This window comes from Gymnoscopelus microlampas, assembly GCF_963454915.1.
Source record: "Gymnoscopelus microlampas genome assembly, chromosome: 22".
Taxonomy (NCBI): domain Eukaryota; kingdom Metazoa; phylum Chordata; class Actinopteri; order Myctophiformes; family Myctophidae; genus Gymnoscopelus; species Gymnoscopelus microlampas.
This window is the reverse complement of record NC_139959.1, coordinates 27,731,214-27,745,150: the sequence shown is the minus strand read 5'-3', so window position 1 is coordinate 27,745,150 and position 13,937 is coordinate 27,731,214. Positions and strand designations below refer to the sequence as shown.

The 13,937-nt window shown below is 42.3% G+C and overlaps 1 protein-coding gene across 1 annotated transcript in view; it reads left to right on the top strand.

Moving 5' to 3' along the window:
• Positions 1-1,894: 1,894 nt before the first annotated feature.
• The window catches only part of LOC311039347 (metalloreductase STEAP2-like), a 32,840-nt gene continuing 20,797 nt past the window's right edge, over positions 1,895-13,937 (top strand). The window contains exons 1-4 of the mRNA XM_084049163.1: positions 1,895-1,964; positions 2,888-3,429; positions 4,590-4,756; positions 7,271-7,798. Of these exons, the coding sequence (XP_083905289.1) occupies positions 2,961-3,429; positions 4,590-4,756; positions 7,271-7,798 (1,164 nt within the window). The 5' untranslated portion in view covers positions 1,895-1,964; positions 2,888-2,960. The remainder of the gene's footprint in view (positions 1,965-2,887; positions 3,430-4,589; positions 4,757-7,270; positions 7,799-13,937) is intronic.

The window sequence follows — 13,937 nt, the reverse complement described above, 5'->3', positions numbered from 1 at the left end:
AATAGGCTCTTTTTTTTCCTTTATACCACGATTTTGTAACTTTTTTTCACCCAGTGCCAATTGCCTATGTAATCCTGGGCGCAACTCCAGCCTTGGTTGAAACATTGACAAGTGCATGCACAATGCACATCCTATTCAAAGTCAAGGTTCTGACAAACGGCAGATCAGCAGTGAAAAACTATAAAAGTCTGCACACTGGTTCTCAGCTCCACTTTTTTTTTTATTGCTACTCAGTGCTCAACGTTTTGAAGATCTTCATCAGAAATTGCTTATGAAGATCTTGTGATCGATACATGGATGGAGCAGCAATAATAACCAGTGTGCAGACTTAATTGTTTTTCCACATGTGTTGAAACATTCTCTTCAGATTCATAACACTGACAATCTTTGATGCAGGTATGTTTTTTTTATATACGTATATCGTCCCTGTCGGGTGGAAACCTTGTATGTCCGAAACCATTCCTTTTTTATTATTGTCATTTGAAAAAATAGGTATATAGGCCAAAATGATAAGATCACTAAGTTAAGTATTTTTGTACATATACTATTTTCAGGATATTCGTTGTAGCTTTTTCAGTATTTTTAATATCGTTGCTGTCGGGTGTCCAAAACCGTTCCTTTTTAATTATTATTATTTTATAACCAAAAGTAGTGAAAATAGCAGATCTACAAGCTCACAACGCGTGTTGTGAGCTTGTAGATCTGCCAATTTCATTACTTTTGTGCGACACTCTTGTATGATGAAGCATGGCATTAATTTATGTGGAGAGATACAAGGTTTCTGCCTGACAGCAACAACTAAATGTTATTTACTGTTGCATTACAATCATAGAATGTAGACAATGTTGCTCATGTATTCTGATTGTGACAGTGTGTTATAGGGAGAGCAAAGACTGAATGTAGCACTGCTGCCAAGTTCCAACTACTGATTGAACTAACAATCTGATTATTTGTGCTTGTGTACAATCACATTGTTGAAATGTGAGCATTTTCCCATGTGGCTGTTGAATACAAAATCTCTTTTGTCTGTGAGAGCATGTGTCAATCTGTCAAATCGTTTAATTTGCTTGTCTCCTCTGTTTTTGCTTATTCTAAAAATCACAGATTGTGTTGGAAGGACAGCAACATGTTAATTTAAATGCTTTTTAACTGTAGACCTATGAGATTTAATCAGAAATACAGTTTTCCATCATAACTGTGTTTGTCAAGAGGACTGCTGTGTGTGCATGCTGCTGAAGCTAGATTCCCTATGTGAGAACCTGTTACCTCCAACATTAGTTAAAAATAACTATAATGACTATAATATAAGTCGGAGGTTGTGGGTTAGAATCCACCATGGTGCATCCAGCTTTGCCGGGCGTCTATGCGAACACAGCGGGCTCGAGGAGTAGGACGAAGGCTCTATTTCCTCGCGGTGGGGGCTCCTCACTGGCAGGTGAGTCAGTAGGATACAACAGCAATGACAAACAGAAATGTGTTTGGGGTGGGGGCGAATGAATTGGCATAACGACTAAATTGGGGAGAAAATGGGGGTAAAAAAGTATGGGCTACTCAAAAATGTTTGAATAAAAAAATAATATATATATATATATATATATATATATATATATATATATATATATATTATTTTTTATATATATATATATATGTGTGTGTGTGTGTGTGTGTGTAAGTCGGGAAAACTTACAATAAACAGATGTTTATTGAAATAAATACATATTTAAGTCAAACATTTCTCATACAATTAATATTGCGAGTGGTTGCCTGACAACCAACTAGCCAATCACAGCGCGACCGATTGCTCCTCCGAGATGTGGGATGTAGACATGAACGTCAGGGTCCAGGGATGTGAGTGTGAAGGACTGATCCACCATCAGAGACCAGTGATGATCCACTTGCTCTGTCGTTCCCATAGAGTGGTCGTTCCTCCTACGCGATCGCGATACGTAAAGGTCCAATGAAAGGTCGGTACACATATAGGCTACACATGCAATATTATATGATGACGACTCATCTTTGATATGTAGCGTTTGATGTTTCTAGCGGATATTTACTTAATGTGATGTGTCCTCACCACAGTATTTAGTGGTAAATCAGTATTCTGCATGAATCATTTCGGAAACGTGGTGGATTAGGCAGGCTATAGATCTCTCTTCTCCTCTCAGCTTGTCAAGGTTATCAGGGAGAGTTGACGACGTGTCGTGTAGGCTATACAGTCTACGTTGCGCGCTACAGGTGCAGCTCATATAAGCTTTGCCCTTCAAATTCGCGTTTAACAACCATGCTTCAAATGACATTGTAGAGTAGACTACAATTTATACTATCTCGTTATTGCAATTTGCAGAAGATATCAGCGGCATGTTTAATGGTGGGTCACATGAAATGGCATCTGAAAACATTTTGTGTGTTAAGAGAACAAAATCATCATTGTCTGTCTTTACACATTGCTTGCTATTATTATTATTATTATTATTTATTTATTTTTTGATTTGTATTATTCTTTTTATAATTCATGTCACAGTATATGGGATGTGCAGATGCCACCTCAGATTAATGATCAAACAAGCACTGAAGTTCAAGTATCAGCCTATAGGCAAATATAAATAACATGTCTCATTCACTATTTCAGTCTGCTGTCTATAGCTGATTAGATCAATATATGTTTTAATTATAGGCCTACTATTAATGCCAGGGGCATAGGCTACATCTCTGTGATTTGTACCCACTGAGCCTCAAATCAAGCCCAATGTGCTCTCTGTAATGCTGTGACATCTGAGCTTAAAGAGGGAGAACTGCTCAAGACCAGGTTTAGCCATTAATTCTAGTCCTTTCCCTTTCCCCGATGTGTGTTTTTCTCCCTCTATCTCTGTCTCCTACTGTATCTCAGGCCTGCTCGCATCCTCCTAAACGGAGAAACGGGGGACAGGTGAGAGAGAGGAAAGGAAGGGAAGGGACGAAATATGGATTCCATCTCCATGGCTGGTGCTGGCGGCAGCAGCAGCCCAGTCTTCACCACAACCTCCTCTTCGTCCTCGGCCTCCCAGCACAACTTTCAGCACCAGCAGGAAGTCTCCTTCCTCCCACACAATGGGCTGAAGAACGGTTCCAGTGACGTGGGCATACCCGCGGGCGGCGCCTCCACCTACTCCACGTCTTCCATGATCCCTCCCTCGCCCTCCACCGAAGCCAAGCCCATGGTGGCCATCTTGGGCTCGGGGGACTTCTCCAAGTGCCTGACCATCCGACTGCTGCGCTGCGGCTTCCGCGTGGCGGTGGGCAGCAGGCAACCCAAGCGCGCCGCACAGTTCTTCCCGCACGTGGTGGACGTGACACACCACGAGGACGCCGTGGGGAAGGCCACTGTCGTCTTCCTGGCCATACGCCGCGAGCACTACTCCATCCTGTGGGACCTCAAGCACCTGCTGGAAGGTAGCTCACACTCAGACAAAAATGAAAAATGTACACCCCTGGTGTCAGGTAAGACACCTACTGGTTGACAAGTGGTGCTGCCTGAATCTCATGAGCCAAGTGGGTGTCTTCTCTAGGCTCAGCAGTAGAAATTTGGTCTCTCATGCGGGAGACCTGGGGTCGAATCCCGGATGGGAGAAAAAAAGGTATATAATAAATAGGGGGTGTGATTTTAACACAGGTTTGATTCTGGTAGAGACCTGTATTGCTTGTCTTCCTCAGTTTCCTGTCTCTCTGCTGTTCAACCTAAATACAGCAAAATCTTTAGAAAATAAAAAGTTAAAGATGTTTTAAGCCTAGTTCAAACCAAAGGTTCACGACGAGCCAAGTTGAAACTTGCAACCACTTGTAAAAAAAATGTCAAACTATGGTTTGCAAATTGCAACGATATAAAACAGTCTACTACATCAAGGTGATGAGTTGAGACTTTTTGCTGTTTCCAAAGCAATGGCTCTTGTTCATATCACGTCAACCTACTATACTATACTTGATGTGCAAACTCCAGCACCTGACAGCTCAACCTTTCCTCCTGTATCTGTTTAGCTATATATTGTATTTATTCTGCTTTATTTATGTACTAGCAATCCCAGCACAGTCCCCCTTGGGACTGTAAACAGCAGATAAACCTATCCCTCCCGGGTATAGTAACGGAAATGCAACAAAAGCGATAATGCCAGGTAATTCAGACCGCAGTGACTTTTCTCTCCAGCGTTTTATAATTCTTCTTTAATGAGTGCATATGAAACTGTTGAACCTCACAAATAACGCTGGGTACAAATCATACACATAATTATATCCACGAGGCCAGAAAGGCCAGGGGCAGAGATCATGTTGTTGCCCTTGTGTGTGTGATTGTTTGTGCTTGTGTCTGTGCATGAGTCCAGAGCTAATCTTGCAAACCTTTTGTGCACCCAGCCTGGTAGAGATATGCGTCCACAAAGCACCCTTTCTAGTTGTACATATAAACAGAGAGACAAAAATGCATTGCACGTTAAAAGTGAAACATATCTGCGATGCAAACAGCATTCATCTAGAGAGAGGATTAAAAATATGAATTAATAAAACCAAGGCTGGACTATAAAAAGCAACCTGTGGCCTGGCTGTTGTGATGTTTCCTCCAGGAAAGATCCTGGTGGATGTGAGCAATAACCGGCGGGTCAACCAGTACCCAGAGTCCAACGCAGAGTACCTGGCCTCACTGCTGCCTGCGTCTGTAGTAGTCAAAGGCTTCAACGTCATCTCTGCCTGGGCCATGCAGCAGGCCAGCCCTAAGGATGCCAGCAGACAGGTATTAACATTGCAGATAACTCTATATTTCTCTATTCTATTCTATTCTGAGATATACTATAACACTGTAGTGAGCTGGATGGAGTCTACATTGGGGGTGCTCCTTCCATTCCGACATCTCGCCACTCCGACTAGTGGCTTCCGCGTGCGGTTAGGGTTAGGGTTAGGGTTAGGTATAGGGTTAGTCAACGTCGGAAAGGCGACATGTCGGAAAGGCGAAATGCACCCTCTACATTGACATTGTTGTGATTATGAGTAGAGAGAGTATATAACGTATTGTTTCTGTGAATCAGTGGTAAATGATATCAAGGCATATGCCCTTGTTTTGTGAAGCTCCTAATCTCTTTATTTAGCATATTCTAATTGATAGTTGATGCAAATAGTTCTCATATGCTTTATAAACTGTCCACATTTTTTATTTGAATAGTGGTTTCTATAAATACCTGTGGTTGTGTTGATGCCGCATGTCTGCCGTCATTCGACGTCAACCGCTGTAGACTGGTGGTCGATATGAGCATCTAATTTGGCGGCATTTGAAGGACACGCTCTGGCATTCTCTTGCAAACAGCTGCAGCTGACTGGACTAACATGACTAACAACATGACTAACATGTCACAGTGATGTTATTGTAGACATATCATATAATAGACTACATGCTATGCATCACATTATCTCTTCAATCGCACTCTGCCTCTATCTTTCTCTCAGGCTCCAAATGATCTGAAGGACATGTCTGTCCTTCTATTTCTCTGTCTCCCTCTCTCTTTCTTCCCCTCTTTGTCTCACTCATCCTCTCCCTTTCCGTGTCCTTCCTTATTTAGTCACCTCATATTTAGACTGAGAAATGGCAGCTGGTAGTGCTGATAGAAGCATTAGACAGTAGGGGTCTCTGTCACCGCTGTGCCTGTCTGAGAGCATTGCTGAGAGACACTCATTTGCCTTCAGATTTGATGCATGTGGCTGAGAGGAAAGGTTCATCTGCCACCATTCATATACCAAGGCAAATCCACTCAGTAGAGCACTCCAACACTGGGCCACACAAGATGGATTAAATGATCATCATTGTGGAAGCATTTCCATAGTATAATGGTCAGAGAATCAACCCTATGAACATAATGTCCTTAGTTTGATTCTGGGTGTTGCAGGTCAGTTACTTAGATCAATAAATCAATTTTATTTATATAGCGTCACATCACAACAAGTTCTCTCAAGACACTGGACTGTTAGTATGTGATTATTATTATTATGTATGTAATTATGTAATTATTAGCCTACTTCACAGGGAGAGAAAATTAGCCTGTTACAAATTATAAGTAGAATTGTATTGTATGTGGATGTCAGGCCCTGTCACATCAGGCCCCTCTCATAGCACTGAATGGCAGGGCTGTTATGGCCCTGTCACTAGCCCTGTCATGTTACCATGGTGCCATGTTACCAACCCTGTCACAGGGCTTTCAAACCCTGTGACAGGGCCTGACATCACTGTGACAGAGCTGTGACTGGTCCTGGCAGCGCTGTGACAGGGCCTGACATCCCTGTGACAGGGCTGTGACAGGCCCTGTCACATGATACTGACCATGATTCAGAGGCTGTCTGCAAATACGAGTCGCTACAACTTAAGGAATGGCAGGACACTCACACAACCTGTGAGCAACACGCAAAGGCACCAGATGACTTTCCTCCCAAGAGCCTACACACTTTATCATAAGAAATAGAGACATTTTATTGTTGTTAGATGTTTGACTGATGATTAGTTTTAGTTTTAGTATTTAATAGAGCGGTCCTCTTGTTTTTTTTTATCCTCTTGTTTTTTTTTATTCAATTATTTTACTGTCAGAAACATCATAATTCATATTGTTATGCTATGATGTTTTCAAATAAAACTTGAACTTGAAATGATACTGACATTATACTAACCATAGTGAACATACTGTAGTTTAACTCCTTAAACACCTTGATAGTAGAATCCTCCTACCCCGGCCCCCACCCCTCCTTTCTCTGTAAATATACCGTATGATTCTACTGAGCTTTATTCCAATATGTTTTGTATTGTATTGTATAATAATCGTGTTAATAAAGTATTCAATTAAAAAAACACAATACTGACCATGATACTGACCATGATACTGACATGATACTGACCATGATACTGACATGATACTGACCAAGATACTGACCATGATACTGACATGATACTGACATGATACTGACAATCTGACATGATACTGACCAAGATACTGACCATGATACTAACATGATACTGACCATGATACTGACAATCTGACATGATACTGACCAAGATACTGACCATGATACTAACCATGACACTTACATGATACTGACCATTATACTGACATGATCATGCACTTACAATGAAAACTAATTTGCATTTAAACAGTCAATACATATTTTTGTCTAGTTATACATTACAATAATAACGCATCTGGACTTGTCTCATGGCACACCAGGACGCTAGGGTTCATGTGGCTAACCGTTGTCCCGTCCTCCCGTGCAGGTGTACATCTGCAGTAACTCTGTGGAGGCTCGGCAACAGATCATGGAACTGGCGCGAAAGCTCAACTTCCAGCCCGTGGACATGGGCGCCTTGTCGTCGTCGCGGGCCATCGAGAACATGCCCGTGCGTCTGTTCCCCGCCTGGAGGGGCCCCGTTCTGGTCGCGGTGGCCCTGTCCATCTTCTTTTTCGCCTACAGCTTCGTGCGCGACGTCATCCACCCGTACGTGAAGCACAAGCAGAGTGACTTCTATAAGATCCCGATCGAGATGGTGAACCGGACGCTGCCCACCGTGGCCATCACGCTGCTGGCCCTGGTGTATCTGGCGGGCCAGCTGGCGGCCGCCCACCAGCTGTACTACGGTACCAAGTACAGACGCTTCCCCCGCTGGCTGGAGGACTGGCTGCAGAGCCGGAAGCAGCTGGGACTGCTCAGCTTCTTCCTGGCCTGCGTTCACGTCCTCTACAGCCTCTGTCTGCCCATGAGGAGGTCTGAGAGGTATCTGCTCCTCAACATGGCCTACCAACAGGTAATGAGGCACGGACGACTCTGTGTGTGTGTGTGTGTGTGTGTGTGTGTGTGTGTGTGTGTGTGTGTGTGTGTGTGTGTGTGTGTGTGTGTGTGTGTGTGTGTGTGTGTGTGTGAGGGACGATAGCGTAGGATTTGTTTTTGTTTTTAGACATTGGCACATGATTGGTGTTAGTATGTCATTTGTTGGTGTGTACGTTTATGTGTGTAAATGTCACAGCGGACATTTTGCTAAAGATGTCTGTATTAATTACACTTTGAGAACCCCTGCTTTAGCCCATTGTGCGTCATGTTACTCTCTCCAGAGTGACCGAGTTCAGGGTGATGTGACGTTGGTCCCCAGAGAGTGACTCATCTATTTTCAATGTGGTCCTTAATAGGCATGGCCATAAACTACTGTTGTTCAGCTGTCATGAGGGAGAAGGTCACACATACACTAGGCTCAATACTAGACACCTCTGTGTGTGTGTGTGTGTGTGTGTGTGTGTGTGTGTGTGTGTGTGTGTGTGTGTGTGTGTGTGTGTGTGTGTGTGTGTGTGTGTGTGTGTGAGATCTTTTTTGATAACATACTGTATCTCCACAATAGTGGCTGTGCCCGTGCTTTCCCTTATAATTTACTGCCATAGTAGCTTCTAATTTTAGTAACAGCAAGTATAATTACCTTGCAGTGGCTGCTTTGGGGTTAAGCTTGGGGTTGGTGCCGGTCCATGCTATCAGTAATTATGTTAGGTTGCATCCGGAGATATTATAGTTTTGAGATATTCATTAGTTTGTATTTCAATTTCGTTTGGTGTTTGATTTCAGTTTAGTTTGAGTTAGTTTCACACTAAGTAGTTTTAGTTTTAGGAGTTGACTAGCTTTAGTTGTCTCCGCCAGGCCGAAAGGCATGGCGAGAGAGTATGTTTTTCCCCCTGTCCGTCCGTCTGTCCGTGTGTCCGTGTGTCCGTGTCCTGTCCGTGTGTTACCAGCTAATCTCCGGCACCGCTGGTCCGGTCGCTGCGAAACTGTGTACACCCACTCCCTGGATGCCAATTCAGAACCTCTGCCCCACATTTTTCACATGGGCCTGTCATAGCGCCACCAGGAGGCTGATTTGTGCAAAACCCATTTTTTACCGTTACACCTACAGCTTTTAACCAAACGTCATGCAAATCGGTACACAGTATCTCTATAGTCATGTGATCAACCCGGATCTGTCCGATTTCCCATATTCCATCCTCATTGGCTAAGGTTGGCTTCCAAAGTTTGCAGGAGTGGTCCGTTTTGAACAAACTGCCTCAAGTCATGAACGCCATTTCCATAAAATTGCACACGCACATTCCCACTAGGCCGAGGAAGAAATGCCACTTGAAAATGTTCAAATCAGCCTCATGGTGGTGCTATAACAGGCCGATTTGCATTTTTAACTATAACTGCACCGATCTGCGTGAAACTTTGCATGCACACTCCCTAGAGGCCAAGGAAAAACATCTGCACTGCATTTTTCACATCTGCTTTTTACAACGCCACCAGGAGGCCGACTTATGTAAAATCATTTTTTGGAGATTATTCCTTCAGATTCTGTCCTAAAAACACGCAAATTGGTACACTGTATCTCCATAGTCATGTGATTCTGATGGATCTGTCCGATATTTCATATTCCATCCTATTTAGCTTACAGTGGCTTCCAAAGTTTGCAGGATTGGTCAGTTTTGAACAAAATGCCTCAAAACATGAATGCAGTGTGCAATTTCCGTGAAATTTTGCATGCAGATTCCCACTAGGCTGAGGAAGAAATGCCCCCCTTTTCACATTGGCCTGTTATAGCGCCACCAGCTGGTCTAATTTAGCTAACCAGATTTTTCGAACAAAATGCCTCAAATCATGAATGCAGTGTCCGATTGCTGTGAAAGGCCTAAGAAGAAATGGGACCCTTTTCACATTGGCCTATTATAGCGCCACCAGGAGGCCATAATAACCTACTTGACCTGGCGGAGACTTGTTTATTTTGTTTTAGTCTTACATTTTTCAGATATTATGAGGATGGCCTTGATTTATATAAGCTGAAAAAGATAGGATGAAAGAATGCATGACATCATATTTATTTATTAAATGGATATTTCACTTTCAAACATGTTTGGGGTCATTTTAACGTCTACTCAGGCTTTTGTGAGCACCCGGTACCGTTTTTTAGTTGCTTGATTCAGTATTTAGATATTTGATATTCATTTTATTTAGATATTTGATATTCATTTTATACAAACCCACTGTAACTTCAAAATCCATTTTAACCATGATAGATTCATCGAAAACACCCGTCCTTGGATTTGGTGAGTCATACTGCCCCCCTAATACGTGAGGGGGCCATGTTTTTTCGATTACTTTTTTCATTCATTTTATATATTTTTTGTATTGTATCTATTTATTTATTTTTCATTTTATAAAAATATAAAAAATATATGAAGAAAGTAATTGAAAAAACAGGGCCCCTCACGTATTAGGAGGGCAGTATGAGTCACCAGAACCAAGGACTGGTGTTTTCGATGAATCATTCATGGTTAAAATGGAGTTTGAAGTTACAATGGGTTTGTTTAGGAAGCGGGCGTGTCTGATAAAATGTATATCAAATGTCTAAATACTGAATCAAGCAACTTAGAAACTGTCTGTGGTGCTCACAAAAGCCTGAGTAGACGTTAAAATGACCCCAAACATAATTATCTGAAAGTGAAATATCCCTTTAAAGGACCCATATTAAGAAGAAGGCACAGAATCATCTTTATATTCACATCACAGGTTTACAGGTGTAAAGGAGTAAAACAGTGGGTGAAAGTTTTTCTGCACGTTCCATGGTATTTGTTGTTTCCAAAAGGGGGAGGAGGGGGAGTAAGGGGGGAAAGAAAGAATCAAGAAAACTAAACAAAAAGGTTTAGAAAACAAAACAAAAAGGTGTCTACATATTTATACATAGGGGTGTACAAGAAAGGACTGAGACACAGTCTCAGAGAGAAACACATTTTGGATGTGAGCTTTCTTCCCGTCGCTGCTACAGAGCTGGCTCCCAGCCGGCACTCTGACTCCAACAGTTGACTGCGAGATGCATGTTTACTTTAAGAATTAACACACTGCTAAATTTAGATTAAAACTGGGTCTTGTGACTCAGTGGAATTATTCCGCGTCTGTTGACGATCTCTCCCCTGTGTGATTACTAGTTTGGGTCTGAAGATGGAAGAGGATGCCTGATTTATACACGTAAAATAGCAGATCTACAACCTTACAATGCATGTCAGTTTCATGTCAGTATTGTGGTCAGTATCAGACGCGTTGCTAGGTCTCTACTAGGTTGGGGGCTTAGCCCCCCAGGCAACGGACACATGCACGCGCGCGCAATCCGCGAAATTCTTCGCGGATTTCGGCAGATTTTTGTTACTTTATTTCGGTTTTAGGGTTAGGGGTAGGGTTATAGATATATAATTCAAAAAAATAAAACATCATTATTATTACGGGGCCAGGCTTCCAGCATGGACCCGTTTTGTTATTGGCATTATTACGGGGCCAGGCTTCCAGCATGGACCCGTTTTGTTATTGGCATTATTACGCGGCCAGGCTTCCAGCATGGACCCGTTTTGTTATTGGCATTATTACGGGGCCAGGCTTCCAGCATGGACCCGTTTTGTTATTGGCATTATTCCATTTCTTCTTCTTCTGCCACTTTTGGCAGTTCTGGCTGAACCGTGCATACGCTTTTTACGAAACTCGGCCGTATGATAGATGGTCATGAAAAACTATCAAAAAATAAATCTCACAATCTTTCGTCAAAAGGTGGCGCTATAGCACTCAATTGAAAAATGCCAACTTTGAACAGGTACAACTCATGCCCTGTTTGACCTACAGCCATGAAACTTCAATACACATATGCGTCTCCTCATGCTGAACAACTTTCACACTCTGACTTTTGACCTCTGACCTTTAGATCTCCCACCATTTTGAATTATATGAAAAACAGTTAAAACCTATCTCCTCCTGGGATTTTTGAGCAATCTGCACGAAACGTTTTACACATGAACTTTGGACCTATGCCGACAAACGTTTGCAGCGGATTTTCCATAAGTGAAAAGATTAAGCTTTAATGAGCCAATGAATATTGCAGTTTTATGACAATTATTCATCTGCCCCTAACACATACATGCAGACTTACCATTCTTTGAAACTTTGCAGAAATGTAAAGGGCCATTCCAAATATCACTGAAACCAATCTTACTCCAATTGGTCAAACGGGGGCGCTATAGCAATTTTTTGAAAATGCAAACTTTAAACAGGCAAAAGTCATGCCTCGTTTGGCCGACAGCCATTAGACCTGCTTACACATGTGCCTTGACTAATGAGGAACACATCTATCACGTTGACCAGTAAGCACCGCCCTTAGATTGTCCGCAATCTTGAGCAGTTTGAAAAACACTTAAACCCAGGATTTTTCAGCTATTTGCGTGAAATCAGTGTGATCTCTTTTTTCAGAGGTGTGTCTGTTGGTCCAATAGCTTCCCGCTTAAGTGTATGTCTCACAACCTCAAGGTCGCAGGTTCAAGCCTCACTTGGTGCAGACTTCATCTAAGTTGCATTTCACACAACATGACTATCAATGAATACATGTGCAATTGTTAAAGATAACATGAAATACTTAATTGAGTGTTTTTTACATACTTCATTGTGAAAATAGCTGATCTACAATCTCACAACTTTTCAGATAGCAATGAGAGTATGTTTTTTCAATGTATAACATACTTCATTGTGAAAATAGCCGATGTACAATCTGACAACTTTTAATGGTTTGTGAGCTTGTAGATTGGCTACTTTCACTAGTTTTGGTTCTGAGGAGATGTACAATTTCTTCATTGGTAAATGGTTTGTGAACGAGTGATCTTAGTGTTAGTGAAACAGGGGCTTGGGTCATGACAGAAGGCAAGAGTTTGTGATCCTCAACAGACAATATCAGCCTGGACAAAGCTGTAGCACTATAGGTAGTGTTGCAGCTACCTAAGAGTGCCTCATGACCGCAAGGTTGCCGGTTCAAGCCTCACTTGATGCAGACTCATTTAAGTTGAATTGCAAAAAACATGACTCAATCTATTCCGTTTCCATGGCTCTCTCTCTCTCTCTTCAATCTATTCCGTTTCCATGTCTTTCTCTTCAATCTATTCCGTTTCCATGTCTCTCTCTGTCTCTTCAATCTATTCCGTTTCTATCTTCAATCTATTCCGTTTCCATGTCTCTCTCTCTGTCTCTTCAATCTATTCCGTTTCTATCTATCTATCTATCTATCTATCTATCTCTCTCTCTCTCTTTCTCTCTCTCTCTCTCTCTCTCTCTCTCTCTCTCTCTCTCTCTCTCTCTCTCTCTCTCTCTCTCTCTCTCTCTCTCTCTCTCTCTCTCTCTCTCTCTCTCTCTCTCTCTCTCTCTGAGGGGCGGCCATAGCTGAGTGGTTAGTGAGCCCGCCTAGGGAGGCTCTGGTTGCCCCAGGTACGATTCCAGGCCAGCGGGTAGCAAATGTGTCGATGAAATGAAATTTGTCCCTGAGCAAGACTCTTAACTCCTAATTGCTCACAGGCCCTCACTGGAAACAAGACCGCAAGGACTTTCATGAACTGACCTGTTAAAGGAATTATCATTTCTCTTTCTCTCTCCTGGCCCCGTATTATCGCTGCTTGCAGCTATATTTGATCTTATTTTTGTTTGGTTTTTCCCACGCTTTGTTTCGATGTCCCACGTCCTAATTGATTGATTAGCTCCTGCTGTGTGTCCCCTCATCACCTTTAGTTTATGTCAGGTGAGGTGTGTGTTTGGGCAGCCTGGCATTCAGTGAGAGAATGGGGGTGAGCTAGGCTCAATATTTTGAGTTTGGGTTTGAACACCTAACCTCTGGTTTGAGAAGCAACATATCTGACACCCCTGAGGGAAAGGGTTCATTATGACACGACTGAGATTTAGGTTGTTTAAAACCATCTGTTAGAAAACGTTTACTCTGGCTGAGTCTGGACCCAGATTTACACTTTCATTGAAAGGAAACAGAGAGATGTTTCGTAATGTCATAAAAATTCATACCCTTTTTGTCATTTATAAATTCCTTAGTTTCAGATGATCAAAACTATAGCAGTTTTGGTGTTAAA